At 53.2% G+C, this 20,971-nt stretch overlaps 7 protein-coding genes across 7 annotated transcripts; 1 reads left to right on the top strand and 6 right to left on the bottom strand.

Annotated features, from left to right (window-relative positions):
- Positions 1–256: 256 nt before the first annotated feature.
- Positions 257–2,189, bottom strand: GLOTRDRAFT_139894 (terpenoid cyclases/Protein prenyltransferase; the record flags this gene model as incomplete). The annotated part of the gene is made up of 8 exons (XM_007869885.1): positions 257–464; positions 522–625; positions 683–801; positions 862–949; positions 999–1,489; positions 1,552–1,635; positions 1,691–1,846; positions 1,909–2,189. The coding sequence occupies 8 exons, from the start codon at positions 2,187–2,189 to the stop codon at positions 357–359; spliced, it is 1,431 nt and encodes a 476-aa protein (XP_007868076.1). The 3' UTR covers positions 257–356.
- A 260-nt stretch (positions 2,190–2,449) lies between these two features.
- GLOTRDRAFT_107059 (cytochrome P450) lies at positions 2,450–4,430 on the bottom strand (the record flags this gene model as incomplete). The annotated part of the gene is made up of 10 exons (XM_007869884.1): positions 2,450–2,492; positions 2,549–2,672; positions 2,730–2,869; positions 2,923–3,004; positions 3,061–3,250; positions 3,313–3,444; positions 3,496–3,611; positions 3,664–3,812; positions 3,866–4,190; positions 4,244–4,430. The coding sequence occupies 10 exons, from the start codon at positions 4,428–4,430 to the stop codon at positions 2,450–2,452; spliced, it is 1,488 nt and encodes a 495-aa protein (XP_007868075.1).
- Positions 4,431–5,430: 1,000 nt separating this feature from the next.
- Positions 5,431–6,846, bottom strand: GLOTRDRAFT_63461 (uncharacterized protein). The gene is made up of 8 exons (XM_007869883.1): positions 6,601–6,846; positions 6,516–6,545; positions 6,332–6,457; positions 6,259–6,269; positions 6,021–6,196; positions 5,938–5,964; positions 5,585–5,854; positions 5,431–5,529 (listed from the first exon to the last, which is right to left on the bottom strand). Exons 1-7 carry the CDS (start codon positions 6,817–6,819, stop codon positions 5,595–5,597), a joined length of 849 nt encoding a protein of 282 aa, XP_007868074.1. The 5' UTR covers positions 6,820–6,846; the 3' UTR covers positions 5,431–5,529; positions 5,585–5,594.
- A 311-nt stretch (positions 6,847–7,157) lies between these two features.
- GLOTRDRAFT_117086 (uncharacterized protein) lies at positions 7,158–8,781 on the bottom strand (the record flags this gene model as incomplete). The annotated part of the gene is made up of 6 exons (XM_007869882.1): positions 7,158–7,406; positions 7,458–7,727; positions 7,776–7,953; positions 8,007–8,300; positions 8,479–8,666; positions 8,717–8,781. The coding sequence occupies 6 exons, from the start codon at positions 8,779–8,781 to the stop codon at positions 7,172–7,174; spliced, it is 1,230 nt and encodes a 409-aa protein (XP_007868073.1). The 3' UTR covers positions 7,158–7,171.
- Positions 8,782–12,249: 3,468 nt separating this feature from the next.
- On the top strand, positions 12,250–13,029 carry GLOTRDRAFT_131120 (uncharacterized protein; the record flags this gene model as incomplete). Its single annotated transcript, XM_007869881.1, has 4 exons — positions 12,250–12,373; positions 12,434–12,804; positions 12,860–12,892; positions 12,946–13,029. 4 exons carry the CDS (start codon positions 12,250–12,252, stop codon positions 13,027–13,029), a joined length of 612 nt encoding a protein of 203 aa, XP_007868072.1.
- A 2,446-nt stretch (positions 13,030–15,475) lies between these two features.
- Positions 15,476–17,014, bottom strand: GLOTRDRAFT_21790 (uncharacterized protein; the record flags this gene model as incomplete). Its single annotated transcript, XM_007869494.1, has 5 exons — positions 15,476–15,853; positions 15,919–16,062; positions 16,129–16,424; positions 16,477–16,795; positions 16,880–17,014. Coding segments are annotated over 5 exons (1,272 nt in total), but the record flags the coding sequence as incomplete, so codon positions are not given.
- Positions 17,015–17,620: 606 nt separating this feature from the next.
- On the bottom strand, positions 17,621–19,142 carry GLOTRDRAFT_131118 (uncharacterized protein; the record flags this gene model as incomplete). Its single annotated transcript, XM_007869880.1, has 3 exons — positions 17,621–17,728; positions 17,787–17,905; positions 18,572–19,142. The coding sequence occupies 3 exons, from the start codon at positions 19,140–19,142 to the stop codon at positions 17,621–17,623; spliced, it is 798 nt and encodes a 265-aa protein (XP_007868071.1).
- Between the last annotated feature and the right edge of the window lie 1,829 nt (positions 19,143–20,971).

The following is a 20,971-nucleotide window of genomic DNA, read 5'->3' as shown; positions in this document are numbered from 1 at the left end:
TTTGGATAAATACTTTGTTGCCGATGGCATATCGATGACTCGATCGCTCGATCGTTATCTTACCATGGCTCGGATTCTGTTGTAAAAGTACCTCCCCAGTATATATTACAGGAATATCGGAACGATAAGTCGAGTATAAATGCAACGGTAGAGGCAGCAATGAGCCAGCAGACATGACGGAGTAGAGCAGGAGTGTAAGGAGTTGGAGAGCCTGCGACGCAAAGGGCCAATTGCAGATCGTCCGACGCGTTACATTCGGACAGTTTGGATTTGGTTTGGATACTACTACGATACATTCGGTTTTCACGCTTCTTTAGTGCTACATCTTTCATAGGGTATCCCGGCATTCTAGAAATTCAGGGACGCCTCCTAACCATCCTAGGAGGCACAGTTTGGCGGTAGAAATGGCCCATCATCGCATCGGTATGGGTCATAGTCAGATTAAATATGGGGTGTGTTGCGTTCTACAACAATCAGTTAACCACACAACCGTAAAGATACCAGTAAATGCGCAAACGCACCACACGATTGCCCGAGCCGCCGACAAACTTGGATGCGCCCTCTTCCTCCACCCACGCGAGCGCGTCGGCGAAGGCGCTCTTCCGCTGCTCGTCGAAAGGTGAATCTGTCATCGCAGCAATAGGCAAGGTCTGTAACTTCAGAGGTGACAAGCACAACGCACCTGTGTCGGTCTCCCATAGAAGTGTGATCTCCTCTCGTCGGGTGGATGATGGCGTAACGTGGTGCTGCGCAGACGCCAATCCCGAGAGACATGACAGCGTATGATACGCATCCGATACCCTGCCAGACTCACATCAATCATCGCAATCGACGGGATAGATAAAAATCATAGTCACCCACTTGGGTGGTTTATCTCGCAACCCGCCAGTCGGGTGCTGTCCCGCATACAGGATATACTCCTGCAAAGCCTTCCGATTAAACAACGCATCTAGACCCCCGTCACACTTCATTAGCACGGAGCCAAGGAACACGCTCACCATCCACGTCGTCCCATTCGTCATGTGCTCCCTCTTGACCTTCTGATACATCATCCTCCTGTGCATGGTGCCCCGGTACGCCGAGCATCTCCAGCAACGCAAACGCTCCGCCGACCCACCACGAATAGCACCCATCCACGAGCTTGTTCGTCCTCCCCCTGAAACCCCCAAGCTCTTGCTCGCTCCCCTGCATCATGACTAACCACCTCAGGAGCCTCCGCACGTCGATGCTAACCCCTTCTGGCGGCGGGGCGAAGGAACGCACCATCACCCACGACGCGAGCGCGCAGAACGTGTACCCGCCATGCGCCTCTCCGAGCGGGGGGCGAGGAGAGGGAAGAAGGGAGGACGAGGAGAAGTACGGTTGTGAGGCGGAAGAGAAGCCGCCCTCATAGGTCTGACAGGAGGCAAGGAAGGCGGCGGTGCCCTCGACAAGCTCGGGCGTGAGGAGGTCGAGCAAGGTCGCGACGACGAGCATGCAATAGATTCCTCTGTGGTCCAGCCAAGAAGTAATGAGCATTTGTAGACCCACTGCAAACTCGGCGTTGTTTACCGCACGTCCACCTCCCCGTGATGCATCACCGTGAACGACCCGTCCGGTTGCTTGACCGACATGAAGAACTTGTACATCTTCTCACTTCAGGTGCAAACATCAGCAGCTAAAGCGTTCAAGAAAGACCTGCAAGACTCACCGGTCAATTTGGTCCCAACCCCCACCAGGCCCTGGCCTCCCCACATTCGCCAGGGCGCACACGGACGCGTACGTCGCAAGCAGATGCGGCGCCTGCCCCGGGCCCCCTCCAAATCCCCCCTCCGGATGTTGCCACGACATAATCGTGTTTATCGCCCTGGAGACCACCAGCACAGCGACTTCAGCACATTCAAACCCGGATGCGGAACATGCACTCACTTCTGCTTATTCCCCGCATCCAGTCCGGCCTGCAATGTACTCAGGCTCTGCAGCGTCCAGAACATCAGCCACGGCTGACTCGCATCCTGGCTCGTATACCGCGTCGGGAATCCCTGGATCAGGTTCCGCACGAGCCATTGCAGGTGGGCGTTCCGGTGAAGTGGCTGGGCAGGGTTATCGGCAGAGGGGATGTGCTTCGCCAATATTTCCTCCGTTTCAGCTTGTGAAGTCGACGTTTCGGTCCATAGGGAGTCGGTGGGCGTCGGGCGGTAGGTCGTCATCGTGTGAGGAAGAGAAGAATGTATGTGTTGCAGGCATTGTGCGGAGAGGCACTACTATTGTTTCAGTTCTGGACCTTATGGGACGCCACGGCCGTATTACAACATTATATATTCTGTGCATGTCTATAACTAGGAAGATGGTAGTAATATCATTAGTATACAACACAGATATACACCGGTCGGGATTGTAGGCTACAGGTGATGTCCATGATACAAAACGCTAGCATGAAACTAGTCCGCTTTTGTGTGTATGTCCGTGATTACTTGCGTGAAACAATATTTATATCGAACGGTTTGATGTGGCTATGGATGGCCATCGGTCAGAGACGCGTTCAGCATGCCTAGAGTGATCTACGCACCTCGTAATACCACTCGTAAATTCGAGTGGATGGATGGCGGGCCGTGGGCGAGATGAGGAAATATCGAACTTGAGCAGGATCCCAGCCATGATCAGCAACATGGACGTCTCAGCAAAATGTGAACCTGAGAGAAATCATAGGTGTCGATGACCGTCAAGCGCCTCATAGAATTGGCACGTACCTGGGCAAGTGCGTCTCCCGAAACCAAACGAGTATCCTCGAGGATCCGGCTGTAAACTATCCCCAGATTTGACTGGGATAAATCGACTGGGATCAAAGGTATACGGATCAGGGTAGAGCGTCTCGTCATGCATGATGGACCTAGAACAACTCAGTGAGTGCCCCGCTCGGGAAACATGATTGGAGGAACATACCAGACATTAGCCATGACCGTCGCATTCTTCGGAATACGGTAACCACCATACTCATCTTCCTGAGTTACCTGGTGAGGTAGAGCTGAAATGGGATACAGGTGAGACCATGGATAATATCGCGTACGAGAGAAGTCTTACCCAAGGGCGCAACGGGGGCGAATCGCAGCACCTCCTTCAACACGGCGGACAGATAGTGAAACTGCGGAATATCGCTGACAAACGGCAGACGGTCCGCCCCTGTAAGTTCGAGAATCTCCGCCCGAGCACGATCCTGTACGTCCGGATGGACAGCCATAAGTAGGATGAATGAGACCAGTGCTGAGAATGTCTATTCGATCGCACAGATAGGTGAGGATTCGTATCTCCGTATATGCGACGACGTATACTCACCGTGTCAGCGGCGCCTGCGTAGAGACCCCCCGCAGCCCATTTGATAATATCCTCCTCATCTACGCTGGCAACCTTCCCGCTGCTGGGCTTCAGGAGTCGTGTGGTGAAGCAATCGTTATCGATGCCAGCTGCCTAATATCAAGGTGTGACTTACGAACGCCAGCAACTCGAGACGGTGCTTACCATTTGATCGCGAACCCACTGATGAGGCACGCCCGACAGTTTGTCGAGCTCTTTCCTCCATATTGCGGCTTGTCTCTGGAATCCAGCACCTGGAAACCAACCTGGCACGAAACGCACTGGATATGTAACGTTAGTCAGTACTTCCTAGTTTGACATGCGGCCACTCACGGAGAGGAAAGTAATTCACCAACCAACGCCCTGGAGCCATTGCAAGGCCGCTGATCTGCGATGCCTCCTCCGCAGTGCGCACAAATAGATCGTTGTCCTTAGCAACAGTATAGCCATAAGCTACTCTCATAATAATAGCTGCGGCGTTCCTGGGAAACATGCATTCAGATTGCAGATAATGTGCATTGCCATCAGCGATCACCTTCTAATGTGTTCTCGATATAACGCAGGCGAATCATTGAGGCGCGTCACAAGATCTGCCAGTTCGCACTCCAGCAGTGGGGCGTAGGACAGTGTCGCCTGGGGACTAAGACCGCCCCGGAGGAGCGTTCTGTATTTCCTATGCCTATCATTGGTGGCAGAAATATTGAAAACAGTATTCGCTCGGCCACACAGGTCGTGGAGCATCCACGAGCGCGGACGATCGGAGTAGAACGCCTGCCGCTTGTCCAGCAGCTCGTGAACTGCCTTAGTATCGTTCAACACGACGACGGTCTGGTTGTATACGCGAAACGAGATGATTGGACCTGCAGTACTCGTCAGTATATAGGCCTCGAAAAACGGATGCAATAGGCCGCACCAAACCTCTCGCTCCATCTTGCGTACGATAGCCACGGATGCTTCTTGGGGATTAGGTGCGTGACGCCGCCAATACGCCAGCTGCGCGGTCCAGGTGGAACAGGTGTCGACCTGCGGCTGTATTTCAGATAGACAGCGAAGAGGAGGACAAGACTAGTCAATCCATAAGTTATGTGAGATAGAGCCATGAGGACTTTGAGGATCGTACATGACATACCGCAGCGCCTTAAGTATGCGGCTGCGGCTGTTCTAGATGACGCACCTAAAACATCAAAACCGAGACCAGAGGGGATCCCCTGCCGTAGCAGGGTCGAGCTCGTTCACCAAGAAACCCCTCGTCATTCACAGTCGGATGATCGGGTCGAGCATGAAGCTGACGGCCCTACCTGAATGACCTTGACTCGCCGCGGATCTGAATGACCGTGACTCGCCGTGGATGCATCAGCATGCGCACAAGCAATAGTACTGCTGATGTCAGCAGGCAGATGTGCAATGAGAAATATCTGGAACACATCGTATTTCTGGACACCCCCATACCCTCCGGAAGCGCCCAAGCACCTCCACGTGGAAGGGACGCAGCGCCTTCCGCAAGCGCCCTTGCTCAGGCACGCAGGCGGGAGACGCAAGTCCGAGTCAGAACCATACCGGATCATGCGTTCGGAAAGCTCTGCAGCTATCAAAACAAGTCGTGATTGGTTTCAAAGTCAGCATGACCTAGTCTGATGAAGCAAGGGTAGATACGCCTACCGTGAGGGCAAGTACTGTGATCCACCGCTCTTGCATGTTCCAGAAATATATCCACTAGCTGTGCAAAACGAGAGTGAAATTGTCTAATTGATGCTACGCTCGAGAGGTGTCAGCGGGCAGCAGCTACGAAGGAGTCATCGTGGCTTGGAACAAACTCCCTATGACTAGCAGCTTTGCGACTGACTCGCAGAGGCTGCAATACAACTCACCTTGACTTTGCGCCGGAGAGCTGCAGCAATTGAAGACTCGCAGTCATGGCTTACGGCTGACGTGGCGTTACAGAGGAATTTGCAAGAGACCTACCTCCGGAGGCAAGTGCTACCGCCTGCGAAACTGCTCAATTGCCTATCCGGGAGTGAAACTAACTTGATCGCGGCGGTGCAGTCCGCGGTCGCGTCGGGCTTCGCAAGGCCGTCGCGAAGATCATAAGCTGTTCAAGCCCGCCTACATACCAGTTGACCGACGGAATCATGACTTCATCGATCTATCGTTTGATGACCGGTGCAAGCTTTGAAATCTCATAATACAACAATATGAATACTTGGGAAATGGTTTAGCGCGCCGCCCAGGAAGATGTGACACAATGACACTAAACCTTGTATTTCCTAGATTTTGAGGTTTTTGAATTTCCTAGTACCCTCCGTGATCGCGATCTCTACCGGCAGCCTCTCCAAGCTGCTCGCCCCGAAGAATCCTTGAACGCCCTTTGTCCTTTCCAGCACATATTGCACATCATCAGGCTCTGCCACAGGGCCCCCATGGACGAGGACAATAATGTCAGGATTTACGGCCCGAGCTGCGTCCGCCATATCCTGGGTCATCTTCACGCAGTCGTCCAAAGTCTTGGACGTCTGCGCGCCAATGGCTGGGTGCAGCAAACCATCGTGAGTTGATCGTGAGAGTGCGCTGAGAGAGAATACTGCGATGTCCTATCAGAGCGGTACTCACAGCCTTTCGTCGTCAAACCGAGGTGGGCTGGTGCGATGCGATCCATTCAGCTGCGTGCCTGCGGATCTGATCGCATGACATACCTACGATAACGTCTGCACCTGCGCGGGCCATGCGGGTGGCCTCGTCCGGGTTGAAGACGTAGGGCGTGGTCAGGAGCCCGATTTTGCGGGCTTCTCTGACCATCTCCACCTCCTTTTCGTACCCCATATCTGTCTCTTCCAAGTTTTGGCGGAATGTGCCATCAATCAAACCAACACTAGATGGCGGATGAGGATCTGAACAGATCTCACAGTCAGGGAAAAGCCGTGAGTAACTCACGTCGGAAAATTCTATGTAAGGTTGGCAGCTATCAGATTCAAAGTCGAGTAGACAAATGTATGCCCTGCCTGACCTGTACCCCAGCGAACCCAATCTCCTTGAGTTGCCGCAGAAAGCGCGGCATACTCCTGAACGGGTCGGAAGCGCAGACGCCGGCAAGGACAGGCGTGTGACGTACGACGGGCAACACTTCGCTCGCCTGACAGCAGACGAGCAGTCAATCCCAGCCACACAAAATAATCACTGCGGCAGCGCACCATGTCCACCACCGTGGCATTGGCATCGCCCTGAATCGCGCCGGAGGTCATTCTCTCGCCCGGTCACTGAAACTGTGGCACGTACATAGGGCATCAACCCGGCGAGCGACCCCCTCCCGGCCATCCGATACCGCCCAGAGTTGTATATGATAAGTAAATCCCCTCCGCCTTTCTCGATGAACTTGGCGGAAATGCCAGTACCGGCGCCCCCTCCGATGATAGGCCGGCCTGACTTCACCACTGCTTGTAGTCTAGCCAGAGCCTCCCTGCCATCGGCGGGCGGTGCGTCGTACATGGAAGTCATGGTGGGTGTCGATGGTAAAGAACGTGATTCGGCTCAGCCAGCTGTCAAGCTGGGAACACATCGCGGACCGGTGCAAAGCAAGAATAGCATTCGGATTCGAATGACTGCTCGATGACAACATGCATATGGGAGGTTCAAGTTGGAGGCGGCAAGGGGTACCCGGCGTCTATCCGAGTCCCGGTCCGGAGGTGTGGCAAGAGTCGCGGACTGTAACACGTCTATCGTTATTGCAGAGAGCAGAGGGTTATTTCAATAATACACTACTGAGACAGAGATACATCTAGCTATGCTACAGAAAACATGCAAGAAACGATAGCAGCAGACACCGAGAATGGCTCCAGAAAGGCGTCCTCTAGCCACCAAAACTGCCCTCTTCAACATCCTCGATAAGATCCCAACCGTCTTCTTCCTCTGCTATAGCTTGCGGTTTATGGACGAGGCGAGGAGTATCAGTAGATGAGCGATGCACCTTCGCTCGTTGTCGAGGAACAGGCCTGGCAGCCGTCGCTTGCAAAAGTTGCGCAAAGTCAAGACCGAAACTGGGCGGCGTAGGCGGGGGGAGCAAAGGGTGAGTCTCATGCGATCGGCTAAAATTCAGTGAATGACTGACAACGATACATTGCTAAACCGGTGCTTACCGGCCCAGATCTGAGCTGCAGCAAACGGCCCACAAGTTGCTCAGGACGTCGCCGGCCTGTGAAAGCGGCACGTCTACGGACTGCGTGTACGCGAGGTAGCACACGTTGTACAGCAGCATTGCAAACGCTGTCGTGAATGAAGACTGGGATGACGCCGCAGCATCGACATATGACTCGGACATCGAGGCGGATATCGGCGGCGCGGAAGTCGTGGGACCCATCGTGCTCGCAGGCGCAGAAGACAGATGTAACGGCTGTTTCGAATACCATCTACAATGATGGTCAGTAAATGATCATTCACGCTTGAATTGAATTTACCTGGCCCATCCGCCGTGATCGGTGCCCCTGGTAGCCCCAATCCAAGGCTGACCAACACCGAGCTTCTTACCGCTCCACGTCACCTCGAACGGAAGTTTGATGCCGAGGTAGAAAGTCAGCAGCCCCAAGAAATGGATGGTATGTGTGATGACCGCATTGATATGGTCTGGAGGGTAACCTGCACTGTCGCGTCAGGACAAAACTCTGCACTTCAGACAGTATTAGACCTACGCCGTATATCACCAGGCACGGGGAGCACCAAGTCACCGATGGTCCACTCGCCTTTGGTGCCCGCCTTCCCACCTATAGGCGGCCTCCCCCCAACCTCCACCACATGGAACACCTCCACAAGCTCTTGCACGAGGCCCGAGCGAGCCCGTGCCAGTGTATCCGACAGTGCAGAGAGTTCCTGGGATTCGCGCGAAATGATGGGGTCGAGCGCAGGCACGGGCAGGAGTTTCGCTGCGGAGATGTTTCGCCGTCGCGTGGCTAGGCTTTCGCGGAGAGACCTGAGTCGTTCGCGGGCTTCAATACGTTTTAGTGTGAATGACAAGATAAATCGGATGGACGAAAACGGAGAGGGATAGCCTGCAGCCCGTCCCATGCGGGTGTGATACTGATGATCATGAAGAGACGCCGCATCGGGGGTACGTCATACCGCAAAGGAGTTGTGGCAGGGTATCCAAGTGATTCGCATACACACCTTTGTCATTTTCCTTCCTCAGTTTCGTTAGCGCTGCTGAGACTTGCTGTACTCTGGCTTGGCGCTCGGCCAGATCAGCTCTCCTCCTGCGCGCCCTTTCTACGGAGTGCAAAGCCCTGGATGCCTTGGCTACCTGTTCATCCCGCTCGGCAGCCGCGTGCTGTGTCTTCCGCCTAAAGTCTAATAAACTGCTGGCAAGTCAACAGCGAATAATCCCATGACGGAGTAGAACACTTACTGCTTGCGTAGACACTCTGCGCAGTAGAAATGCCTGGCTTTCAGCTCACAGTTTTTGCAATCCATGTCATGCACTTAGGCAACCACCCCGTTTGTTTAATTCTAGCGAGCGTTCAGACGTCTGATGGACGTCTACATGAAGAGACAATGCGGCTGAGGTTAACGTTCAGGGCTTATACCAAGGCCTACACTTCATAATATTCCCAGGGTAACGTATTTGTTCCCACAGTCAGTCTTCGCCACCCTCCTTCGTCGCTCTCTTCCAAATTTCGACAGCCACAAAGGGCCCTCATCGTTACATTGGATTCAATTCCCTTCCTCTCGCTCTGCGTCCATCTTCTTTAAATTCAAGCTGTGGAATCCGAGCGCGGAAACTGTGCCAACGCCATCTCGGCCCTCTCAATTCCCATACTCGTGCCTCTGCCACATAGTGGCGTACATATCAGCTAAGGACCGTCTCCCTGCTGAGACCTGGCAGATGATATTGTTGACGGACAATGGACGAATTGGTCGATCACTGTCAATGGCCTGCAAGTACTTCCAGGATACTTCCAAATCCGTTCAGTACCAGTCTCTGGAGCTAGTCAGGGCAGCCTAACATCGTGCGTTTGCTGGGATCCTGAAGGATCATCCGTGTACTTTCATACGCTATCTTTTTCTACGCGTTGAGCCGCCTACTTCTTCTACCGAATCATCTGTCAGAGACCTATTGGTCATACAGGACATACTGAAGAGAATTAAGCAGACTCTTGATTCTCTTCGTTGCAAGTAACGACCTGGATCCGCATACTTGGAGAATGCCCCTTCCTGCGCTACGTGAGCTCCGAGTGTATTCGGTATACGATCTGAATTGCCTCTCAGAGCCTGTACCTCACCATTCATGCGTCTACTGTGGATGCGTCCCTCTGGCCCGTGTGACATATTGGTGTCGCATGGGACAAGGACTCTGAATTTGCTTGAAGTTGTGGCCTTCCACCCTTCCTCCCCGGCGATACCCCTAGCGGATTCATACCTGGCATGCAAAGATCGTAGCAAGCTATTTCTGGAAGAGTTGCGGGTGGGATTGGAGTTGTCACTCTCCAGTGCGCTTCTGGGCGTGGGCCTGGATCCCCTGTCCGGATCCAGTTTCAAAACACTCAACCACGTTCTATTGCAACGATGCAAATGTGTCTTCATGCGCATACAGGTCCCGTCGAGTGCTTTACCGTCAGGACCGGCCCTTTCAATACATAATTATGTGGCACCCTCCGTTTCGTTCTCACTAGCTACACCTCGGATTTATACTTCGATTTTGACACTCCTTCCTCCCAACAGCGTGCGATGACCACGTGAACGTCTTTGCTTCCTACATCCTCGTCCGTCTCAGCGAACTTCTTAAATTTCCCTTTGCGGCATATCCCGCCCACGGGCGTAACGACAACTGTATGACCCGCCAGCTTCCCAGTGGTCTGCAGGGGCCTACGTCGGTTCTGCAGTCGATAAGCACCTCCCCATTTCGCAATAACAAGCTCACATTGATTTAATCCATCATGATAGGCCTTGCTCCATCCGTCGTCATGGCGCGCACAGACTACTTTATTTGCCTGAGCTAACCCTGTCGTACAACCCTTTGACTCAGGAGGCTTCCTTGCCCGACACCCGCATTCCTTTCCGGGCTCGGGATCCCGAGCGACTTGCGGAATGAGGACCCACCTGCTCGCCTGGAGTTCAGCCATCGCGCTGCGCAGCCCGGAAGGGATCTGATTTATGATTGTTACCGTCCCTCGCCTGGCCGTGCTGCGAGGAAGGGGGATGTTTCGCTGAATGATGTTTCTTCCGTCTGAAGTCTAGTACACTAGTCAGGAAATAATGACGGGTCTGGCATCCCGGGATAGACTTAGCTGGTTGCGTGAAGTGCGGCTGAGGTACCGGGTAATGAGCCAGGAAAGTACTCAATTTCCCATAGAAATGTGGCTGTTCCCGCAGTTCGTGGCTTTCCACGCCTGCTATATATCATACCATCGCCTCACACCGATAGCCTTGCTCTCGCCCTTGACAAAGGGGCTCTCGTCCAGGTGCGCTGTATCATGTGAGTTCAAAGATTCAGAATCTGTGTTTCGCAACCTTTCCGACCTTCCTGTCAGCTACTCTCTGTCTCTGCCTTGCCGCCTTGTGCTACTGCCACATATTTGCAGATTATGGACCGCCTCCCTACTGAAACCTGGCAGACGATATTTGGTCATGCCTGCACAGACGATGGACGGACTGGTCGATCACTGTCGATCGTCTGCAAGCACTTCCGGGAGACTTCCAAATTCTCTCGGTTTCAGTCTTTGAAACTAGTCAGCCCATCCCAGAGTCGCGCATTTGCAGAGATCCTAAAGAGCACTCCGGATACTTGCGTACGTTATCTATTCCTAGATAACGAAGCGTCGATAGGGTCAACGGACTGGATAGCGGAGACGAAGGCCGTCGGTCGTATACTCAGGACGCTCCGAAAAACACTTGAGATCCTCTTTCTGGCCATGAGGGACCTTGAACATTTGGCGCTATATGAACGACGCGCCGATTCTTTTCCTGAATTACGGGAGATCCGCGTGTATTCAGCATACGAAAGGGATCACGTTAGTCTAGCCCTTGCGACAGCTTGTTCAGACCCATTATATCGTGTGCTGCAGTATCGCCCCCCTATGTCGCATGACATACTTGTGGCTTACGGTACGAAGTCCATGGCTATGCTGGACATTTGGGCGTACCCAGGCGACATCCCCTTTGACGTTGTGCGGCCCATCTGCGATCACTACCTGGTCTATAGGAACGGCAACATCCTATTTATGCGGGACTTGTGGTCGAGACTGGAGTTACCCATCGCAGCCCCAACCATGGATCCCATGAAGCTCAAAATACTCACTCACGCTGTATTACGACGACACAAACCCTTTCTCATGTACGTGCAGGTTCCGTCGGCAGGGAACCACTCCCCGAGAGATCCTGGCAGCTCAGCACATCCCCTGCGCTCCGATGCGCGGATCAGCTATCATGATGCTGCATTCGACGACTGGCTGGCAGCAATTGCCCGAGGGACTTCCTGGGTGGATGCGGTGGATGTGAGGCACTTGGATCTGAGCGCCCTTAGCATGTTGGATCTTACAGGCTGAAGCGGGAAATTTTCACTCCCTAATTCGGCCCTTCCGTGTCCACCTCAACATGATGTCCATATCAAGTTTATTACCAGTGCTCCCTACCTATAGTCCACCGCCCTTCCTCCTCCAAGCTGCCTTCGATTACCAGCTAGCTATGATTACGTAATTATGGTGCTTCGCGCTCGAGGTCCGCCTCATTAGGCAATGTCGGTGTCCGAGCTACGGCATACTGTGGCTGAAAGTTGGGTTAGTTACCCCGGACCCTCGTTATCCATCCCTCTGCGCAATAATGCTGCTCAACTGGAACCTCTCTGGCTGAGAGTCACCATTTTGAGCCGCTCTACAAACCTTCACGATGAGACAGGATATCTGACCGCTACGAACAACTTTCCAGGCCCTCTCTACATCCTCTATGTCAACGCCCTTGTTTTTGCTCTCTTTCCTTTGCATCGTATCCTCCGCATTGGCGCAAGAACAACTGCATGACACACCAACTTCCCGGTGGTCTGTAGGGGCCTGGGTGGGCTTGGCTGTCGGTACGTACCTTTCTGCCGTCCCGAGGTTCACTCGTAACCTCATATGCATTCGATTCTTAGGCCTCACCGCCCTCTGCGTCCTTCTGGCAATTGTCATTGCACGCATAGACTACTACATGTGCTTCAGCCGTCCTGAACCGCCCAGCCTGTCGTACACCTCGGATCCCTGGAGGCCACCCAGCGCGACACCCGCGTTCCTCCCGGGCCTCGTGATCCCAAGCCATGGCTCGAGCGCGAGCAGCGAAGTGCCGCCCGCCTATCTAGAGTCTGGGTATCGCGCGACGGAGCCGCGGAGGGGGCTCAATTACGATTATTACCATCCCCCGCCCGGGTTGGATGATACCACGCCTCGTCGCGCTTCGGGGAAGGGTTTCCCGTTGTATGAGATGCGCGTCTATACCGGCAAGGAAGGTTGGGAGCAGCTTGCTGACGTGAGTCATAGTGTCCTGACGCTTGCGATTTGCATTGACATACGACTTTTCTCAGGGTCTTCCTGTCCCAGTGCAGGCGTATTTGAAGGTCAGCTGGTAATTCATATCCCAAATACAGCACGGACACTCACCTAGATTCAGATATCGTCCCTGTTGGTTGCCCCGAGGGCCCCGAACCGGGGCACCATGGAGGACAGTGAAACAGGCGCCATGGATGTTCACTGACCTCGCAGCCCATCGCGTCTTCGGAATTCCGACGACTCTTCATCTCCTCGGCTCCCGGTCGAGTTCTTGTTCTTTTGAAGTCGAACCTCATATATTCTATTTAATACCATATCCCGTTCAGATTCGCACTAAGTATTTATTCATGTGTACCACCGTTATGACAATCACGACTGTAGACTCAGTACATATGTTTGTTCCATTAAATAAATATATACACTTCAGTAGGCTTAGGTGTGGACTTTTAGATCAATTAAAGAAATTAAAGAAATTAAATCGAAGGAGAGAGAGAAAGAGAAGGGAAAGACACTCCGTTCGGCCCCCGTGAGCTTCAGAAGGGGTATATTATTGAAAGGGTATACTAGTGCTATATTCAGGGATCTCCCTCGCTTGAAATATCCCTCGAGGCTAGTTTCTTCGGTTTCCACAGCACATGAATTTTGCTTCGCGGCGCTGCATGCTGTATTAACTCTCTGGATAGCTTAAGGCAAAACCTGGTGGTATTTTAAGTTTGAATGGACACCTCTATGTGTATCCCACTGCTCATGTGAATCGCAAGAAATCAAGCAACCTGGAAGTCAAAATCATTTTTCTTTCGGTGGTGCTGTCACGCCGCTCACTTTATGCATCCCAAACTCAATGAATCACTTGTCACTTACCCACCTATAGTACTTCTACCTAGCTATGTGTCCCGGATCTCACAGTACAGATATAACTCTTCAGCCCCAATTTTGGGAGTGAAATAGCACCATAAGCGGCAAAAGAGCGCATTTCCAGACAGATTCTCCAGAAAAATATATCTCTTTCATTTTACAAACAGTTGTGGATGGGATCGCTTCAGTAGGAAGCTTGCACGCGTCGTGAAAAGGTAGGGAGGCTGGAGGATGGCATGTGCATGCGGTGCCACAAGCGTGAGAACACCTACCGAATACAGTATAGCAATTCGAAGTCCGAACTATATCATTCAAACTCAGTTATAGATCTATTTCGCCACGCCTATAGTATAACTGCCCTTCAGTACAGTCTCGATACCCTTGTGCACGCAGAGACGAACATTACGGTAGTTCTGTACAGCAGATATGGATCAGTTCAGCAGTCGACATGTCGAGTTGGCAAACTACCTCAACACCACCTGTTCGTCTCAGGATGTAAGGGAGGCATCGACCTGCTCAGGCTCGGGAATTAACTGGCTAGTCACCGATCGCTACCCTGATCACTGGCAGAGGTGCGCTCAGGAGAGGCTAGAGCTTCTCTCCACTTGATCTCTGATTGGATCCGGAGGAAAGTAACAAGCGTGTGAGGGCGGGACATCTCGTACAGACGATTCCTGGACACCTCCTCCAAGTCGAAGATAACTCTCTACCCTCTTCACAGCGTAGCCTGGAGATATTTGGCAACGCCGCGTGTGGGGTGGGGGGCGGGGGGGATGTGACCCATCGTAAATGCTCAAATCCTTCAGCACCGGCAAGTAGACAGGGGAGAGAAGAAATGACCGAGTTCCATTATGCCAGTGGACTACGAGCATCAGTAGCGAGGGAGAGTGTGTGATACCCTCCAGGAGAACACTCTGGTATCATGATCAGATCGGTGCCGCTGCTTCGCGGATGAACTTGGAGACCAACTTGAAGGGCACAGAACACCCTGTTCTACTGCCATGTGCGCAAGCGTACGAGAATACGACTTGCATTAGTTCTACCGGCATGTCGACCAAAGTTCTGACGAAGTACAGTTGAGAAGTCATATCGTACCTCACTTCCGCAGTACTACTAGTAGTGTTTCGGTCAACTTGTTGGCGCTTGATCATGAAATATACCGCGTTATTGAATATTCCCACGTCAGACTTTTTTTTTGCCACAATCCTGACACAGTAACAGTGCAAGCTCCTCGTTCTACACCCAGTCTTCTTGCATTCATCGATGACCGTCCTCAATATACCAGTGAAATTGAGTGGATGAGTATACCAGCGTGATCAAGAAAATCTGGGATCGACATAAGGCGCTGAACCTGTTTTTTTACAAGTGCTGGTGGCTAGCGATAGTCAACGCTCTTTCTTAATTTCTCTTACAGGAGTCGAAGATCCTTGATTAATATTTCCCGGAGGTATTGCACACCAACCTGAGTATATGGCGTATCAGTGTGCCAAACCCAGCACCATGGAGTTTCTCTATCCTTCCATGCAAACCAATTATCACTGGCCAATCTTTGCTGTCAGTATCATGGCCATTTCAGACACTCGCTGACGGATACGTGCAGGAGCGACACCACATGCATTGGACAATTATCGTGTATTCATAACAACCCTGCGGTATGCGGAAGAACACTTTCTCGAGGACATGGTACAAATCCCTGGTGGCTGCTATTCAGCCCGCAGGCCGTGCAATAGCCGTGTAGGAGATAACCGTGCAGAATCCTAACCACGGCCACCACTCAGGCTCCCCTCCCACATCCCCACCAACTCATGCAGCTTATCCGCCATCACCCACGCCGTCTCTTTATCATTCACATGCGCATCCACCTCAACCACTTCCACCTCCCTCCCTCCCTCCGCATTCGCCAGCCACAGCCCCTTCTTCAGCTCCTTCACAAGAGCCTCATCTGCGTCCTCGTCCCAGAACGGTCCGCCCGCGACGTCGATCCCGGACCACCCCTTCTTCGGTATGACTACCGCTAAAGGACTGTGGCCGAAAGATAAGCGCTGAGCCATCGTACGCCCGATGGCGGCGCACTCCTCCGCGGAGGTGCGCAGGACGGTGATGGAGGCGTTGTGCTCGTGCAGCGTGCGCTGGGTGTACTTCTCCGGGACTGTCGAGCGCGGGCCGAAGTCGCACTGAGTCAGAGTGCAGGTAAGACGAGTTTGTAATTTGGAGAGATGGGAAGGAGAGGCGAGCGTACAACGTCCAGTGCGCCGAGGGAAACGACGTGCGGAATGCCCGCCTTCCCAGGTGCGGTGAGGCGCGTGGGCCCAGCCGAGAGGGTCCCACCACACTGCTCGTCTGCAAGTTCCGTCGTCGTCAGGTCCAGTACCGCATGGAACCACTGCGTAGATAGGGTATCCAGGATCAGCCCATCTCTGAATGACCGCCCCCTACAGTAGACACTCACCTTCTCCTCGACGAGCCGCTCCATCGTCCGCCCACCAGTGCCCGTGCAGTGGAACACGACGGGCTCGTAGAGGCGCCGGCCGGACTCGTCTGTGAAGGCCCGCAGGCGCGCGCAGGCGGCGGTCACTCCCGGAGTCGTTAGCCCGAACATCGTGACCGCCACCCTGTGTCTCGCATCCCCTGAAGTTAGCGAGAGGCAAGCTGTGTCCTTGTAGGTGTGCGCCATCCCCGCGAGCGCGGATGCTGCGTTGGTGAGAATGCGTGCGGAGATGACGTTCAAGGAGCCCGAGATGTCCGCTTTCGAGCGGTAAGTACACAAGGGAGGGGGATGGGGATGGGTGCGACACACCGATAGAAGGCATCATACAGATATCACTGTCGCCCACATAATTCCGCACGTCTCCGCCCGCCATCGTGCTCACGCAGAGTTTCGGCAGCCCGACGCGTAGCGCGCGCATCACAGAGCACGTGAGCGCGGTCGTCGTACTTCCGCCCATACCTAGCACACCGTGAACTTGCTCACCATAGGAGAGAGCAATTTGGGTGGCGCCGATGGTCATGAGCTTGAGGGCCTCGGCACGCGGAATAGACCGGATATGCGGGAGGGTGGTGCGGGCGACGGAGCAGACCGAGGAGGGGGGATAACACGCGTACTTGGTCAGGGCGGTCTCCAACTGGGATGGCGCATAGATCGGTGGGATACAGGTTTAGACGTACGTGACGCACAATAATGCGATTATGGAGAAACACACCTGGATAGATGTGTCGATGATAGCTACCTCACATCCCTTCGCCTCAAGTAGATCTTTGACGAAGGCGTACTCCGCCTCTTTCGTGTCGAGGAAACCGATGAGGAGAACCTTCGGTTTCGTTCCGTCCTTGCTCGTCGCCATTTCGTCTTTGTCTGATTTTACTGAGTGTTAAAAATAACCCGCAAGGGCAGCTTGTGCAATGCTCACCTGGAAAGTCAATTGGACTAGATAAGCGACCCCCAAATGACGGAGTGTTTTGTGAAGATCCAATCAGGACTTGGAGGACAGGACAGAAAGGAAGCGATGGAGGGAGAGACGACATACGAGATAGAGAAGACCGACTTATATAGGGTCTTAAGCTAGAGGGCCTGTGATTGGAAGATGGCTTTTAAAAGGCCCTTGTTGAGCAGGACCATAAGGTCTGTATGTCGTGGCGAGTAAGAGTAGGACCTAAACACGGTGTCAGGGATGCTCACGAGACCATATGAAGAGCCAGCCCAGTCGTCTATCTCCGAGATTTGGACGGACAAACTGTATGGAGAGTTTAGAGATCCTCGACTAGCATATAGTGAGATTCATTGCAGGACGGCGATCGCGCATGATAATAACATGGCATAACCGTCTCGAGATGCACGCCTGCCACACATCGGAGACAGGCATGTCGTGGTACTCATCCGATAACGCCATGGATTCGATTCAAGAATGCACCCTCCCTTCCCAGCTCGTCTACCTTACCTCCGATCAGCACTTCACCCGCTCCACCCGTGCTACCTTGATCTCCCTCAGCGCCTCATTCGTCCATGCCGCGAACCCGCGCTTCTCGTACACTGCGTGCAGCCTACGCTCAGCCTCGGTCACGAGAACGATTCAGGTTCTCCGACAATGGTCCTGTGAGCGCTCTGGTTACAAGAGTGAGGATGAGGGATGATGAAGAAGAAGCGTCGGGGTCGGGGCGCCAATGTAGGCGGACGGCGATCTCAGGGAGTAAAGGAGGGTCTGACGTTTGTAGTTCGCGCATTTCCAAGTCTGTGTAAGGAGCGATCAGAGGCAAAATGATTTCAACGACAAGTGAGCGAGATGAACTCGCTGCAAGACGACAGAAGCAACTCGTGACCGCACTCATTTTGAAGTACACTTCGTCCGTTCCGCAGCAAATCACCATGAACCGATGAGCGTCGCAATTCAAAACGCCTTCAGACCCTGTAGCGGTGTGTGGACCCCGTCCGCCGGCGCATCTGCTCGGCGACTCATAGTCTATCAAGAATTGTCAGATCACGGACAAAGAAACCGGATACAGGCGATATGTTCCAAAATCCTACTGTGATAGCCGAGGCCAAAAACCTCAGCAGTAATGACGCTTCTCCAGAACTGAGTACCGAGCACAGGACACCCTCAATGCTAGCACTTTGCAGTAAACATCAAAGATAGCGCCAAGTCTAAGTCCAGTCGAGCCCGCTCTCGATTTAACGGGAGGTCCTTGCGGCACCAGGCAGCCCCTCCATCACATGCCCCGCACTCCCTGCAACGGCGCGGCATAAATGTTCCTGACCTTCATACATGGCCGCTTGATCACTATGCTGACCTCGCGCCCAAACTTCCTAAGCATGTTCCGAGGACGTTTTCACTGTAACAGCCTCTATTATGCCAATCCAGCAAGCCAGTGCATCTTCCCTTGTCGATATCTGCCAGTACCATGGGGTGGAGGATCAAGGATACCAAATTTGATGGCGTGCCGTTCAGTGGGCAAACTCTGTGCAGCCCGAGCTCTCTCATGCTTCCGATAAAGCTCGAGATCTTCGTCCGCTAGACCCTTCAAAGGGGTCAGTGGTTCCAGCTGGACGAAGAAGCTCCGAAGCATAGGAAATAGTTCAGCCGTGCTGGAAGGAGCAGAAGGATCAGACACCAACGAGGGCAAAGCGTGTGTCCACCAAGCAAAAACGGAGCTGGAAGAGGCCACAAGATCCGCCAGCAAGGGCGCGTTAGTTGAGAAAGTGTGGAGGAACCTAAAAGCTATCTCGGCACTCGGCAAGGTACAGAGCATCCACCCTTCGAAATTCAGTCTGGTGAGCTTGGCGAATACGGCGATCTCCTCGTCCATGTAGCCGAAGTGGTCGCCATGGATGTTCAGCTCTTTCAGCATCGGGAGTAAGATGGACGGAAGAGTGAAACGTCTCACTCCGTAATGGTTAAGTGTGAGCGTCTCCAGGGAATAGGATACCGCCGATAGTAGCTGGGACAGACGCATGACCCCGATATCAGACATGATTGGAGAAGAATCGGTAGGAGGAGAATGCATCGAATGGATATCGCACACAAACAGGTGCCGCACGTTTGGGGCCCTGTCACTATTTTCCAACACGCGAACAAAGGCGGATAACTGGTTGGTGCCCTCAAGCATGACAGAGTAATATCTGAACGGCGCGGATGCTTGATGGACGGATTTAGAGACCAGTGCAAGGGAGCAGCCTGTCGTTCCACCGTCCGTGCATGCGCGCTCAAATATATCTTGCCATAATTCGGCTGCACAATCGAGCATCATATCCAGATCTAGACAACGCGACCACGAGAGTGGTTAGCGATGTTGACCGCGACAAAGAGTACAGAGGCGCTCAAACCCGCGGTGCTTCCCCTTACGACAGATATCAGTAGTAGAAGTGAAAACGAATACTCATACATACCACTGGATACGGAGGCTTGCGCTATGAGTTGGGGCTGGTGATCCAGTCGGCTACACGTCCATGCTCCGCTCGGGAGTTCCCGAGTCAACTCGTGCCTCTCGCGAGGTGCCCCTCCTTTCACGGCGGGCAAAAGGCATGTCCAATTTCGAGGGGCCGCCGAATTGGACATACAGGGGGTGCTCAAAAATTGATCGTTCGCGTTCGATCATTGTGCAGCAATCCTAAAGTGGACTGACCGCCAAATCCGTCGCTCACAGAGGACGAACTCAACGAACTACGACTTTGCTGCGATTGCTGTCGCAGTTCGAACTCCGCTGACCGTGGAACTTCGTATCGTATCTCGAGCTAATGGTTTATTTAAACTCCGATCCAATACTACGCGCGACCGAACGCGAACGATCAGCGTGCATTGAAAATTTCGGTCGTTCGTTCGTCTTTGACGAATTGTACCGCCCATTCTGGGATTGCTGCACAACGATCGAACGCGAACAATCAATTTTTGAGCACCCCTACAGATGTCCAATTTGATGGCTGTCCAAAACTCCGACACAACATCACATCACGCCTCTGTCTCTGTTCCGCCACGGAAGCCTGTAGTGATACAGCTGATACATATGATGAAGAGTTATGGAGGCAGCAGCACACACAGTGCGCCCTACACAACTCACCTGTATTGGTTGGATGCTGTAGCTACTAGTGAAGCTCATATTCACAACCCTTGTCATTAGGCAGCAGAGCTGCAGGGTTTATATACACTGTGGCCCATAGGCTGACTAAGCTATGTGGAATATCCCTAATCCTACTGAGCTCCACCTATGATGTCACTGACCCACATGAGCTCCGTGCCCTTGTACAATAGTGGAATATACCAGAATGTTCCAGAGAGTTCCGGTACATTCTGGTACGTTGTAGAACCTGGCAGCTAAGTCAGTGCCTAGTTCAACAACATACTGAAGAGCAAAGGTGAACAGACAGTAGGCTCTAGGTAAGGATGGGCGTGGGTGGCGGGTACCACCGCGGTATTGGGCCCGCGGGTTGCTCGGGTGCGGGCTCGGGTCTGAAATCCCTCGAACCGCGCGCTACCGTGAAACCGTCCCAACAGGTCTCGGGTCCCGCGGGTCTGGTGGAGGGTACAATATTTATACGAAATTTGTGATTTTTGAAGGGTAAATGCAGCAAAAACACGGGAAGTTGGTTCCCGGTGATACTGGAGTCAGGTACGGCACTGTCAGATCCAGGTGTACAAAGAAACTGGCCCGAAAGCACCTTCAATAGGGTGCCTTGAACCTGCAAAGCCCTACCTCGGGCATCGGCCAAGGGCACCCAGCGACCCGCGGTCTCTCGGGCGGGTTTTGTACCCTTACCCGCTGCGGGTGCAGTACAGGCGGGTACGGGTCGGGTGACCATGGCAGAG

This window comes from Gloeophyllum trabeum, assembly GCF_000344685.1.
Source record: "Gloeophyllum trabeum ATCC 11539 unplaced genomic scaffold GLOTRscaffold_00010, whole genome shotgun sequence".
Lineage (NCBI taxonomy): Eukaryota > Fungi > Basidiomycota > Agaricomycetes > Gloeophyllales > Gloeophyllaceae > Gloeophyllum > Gloeophyllum trabeum.
This window is presented reverse-complemented; position numbering and strand designations above follow the sequence as displayed.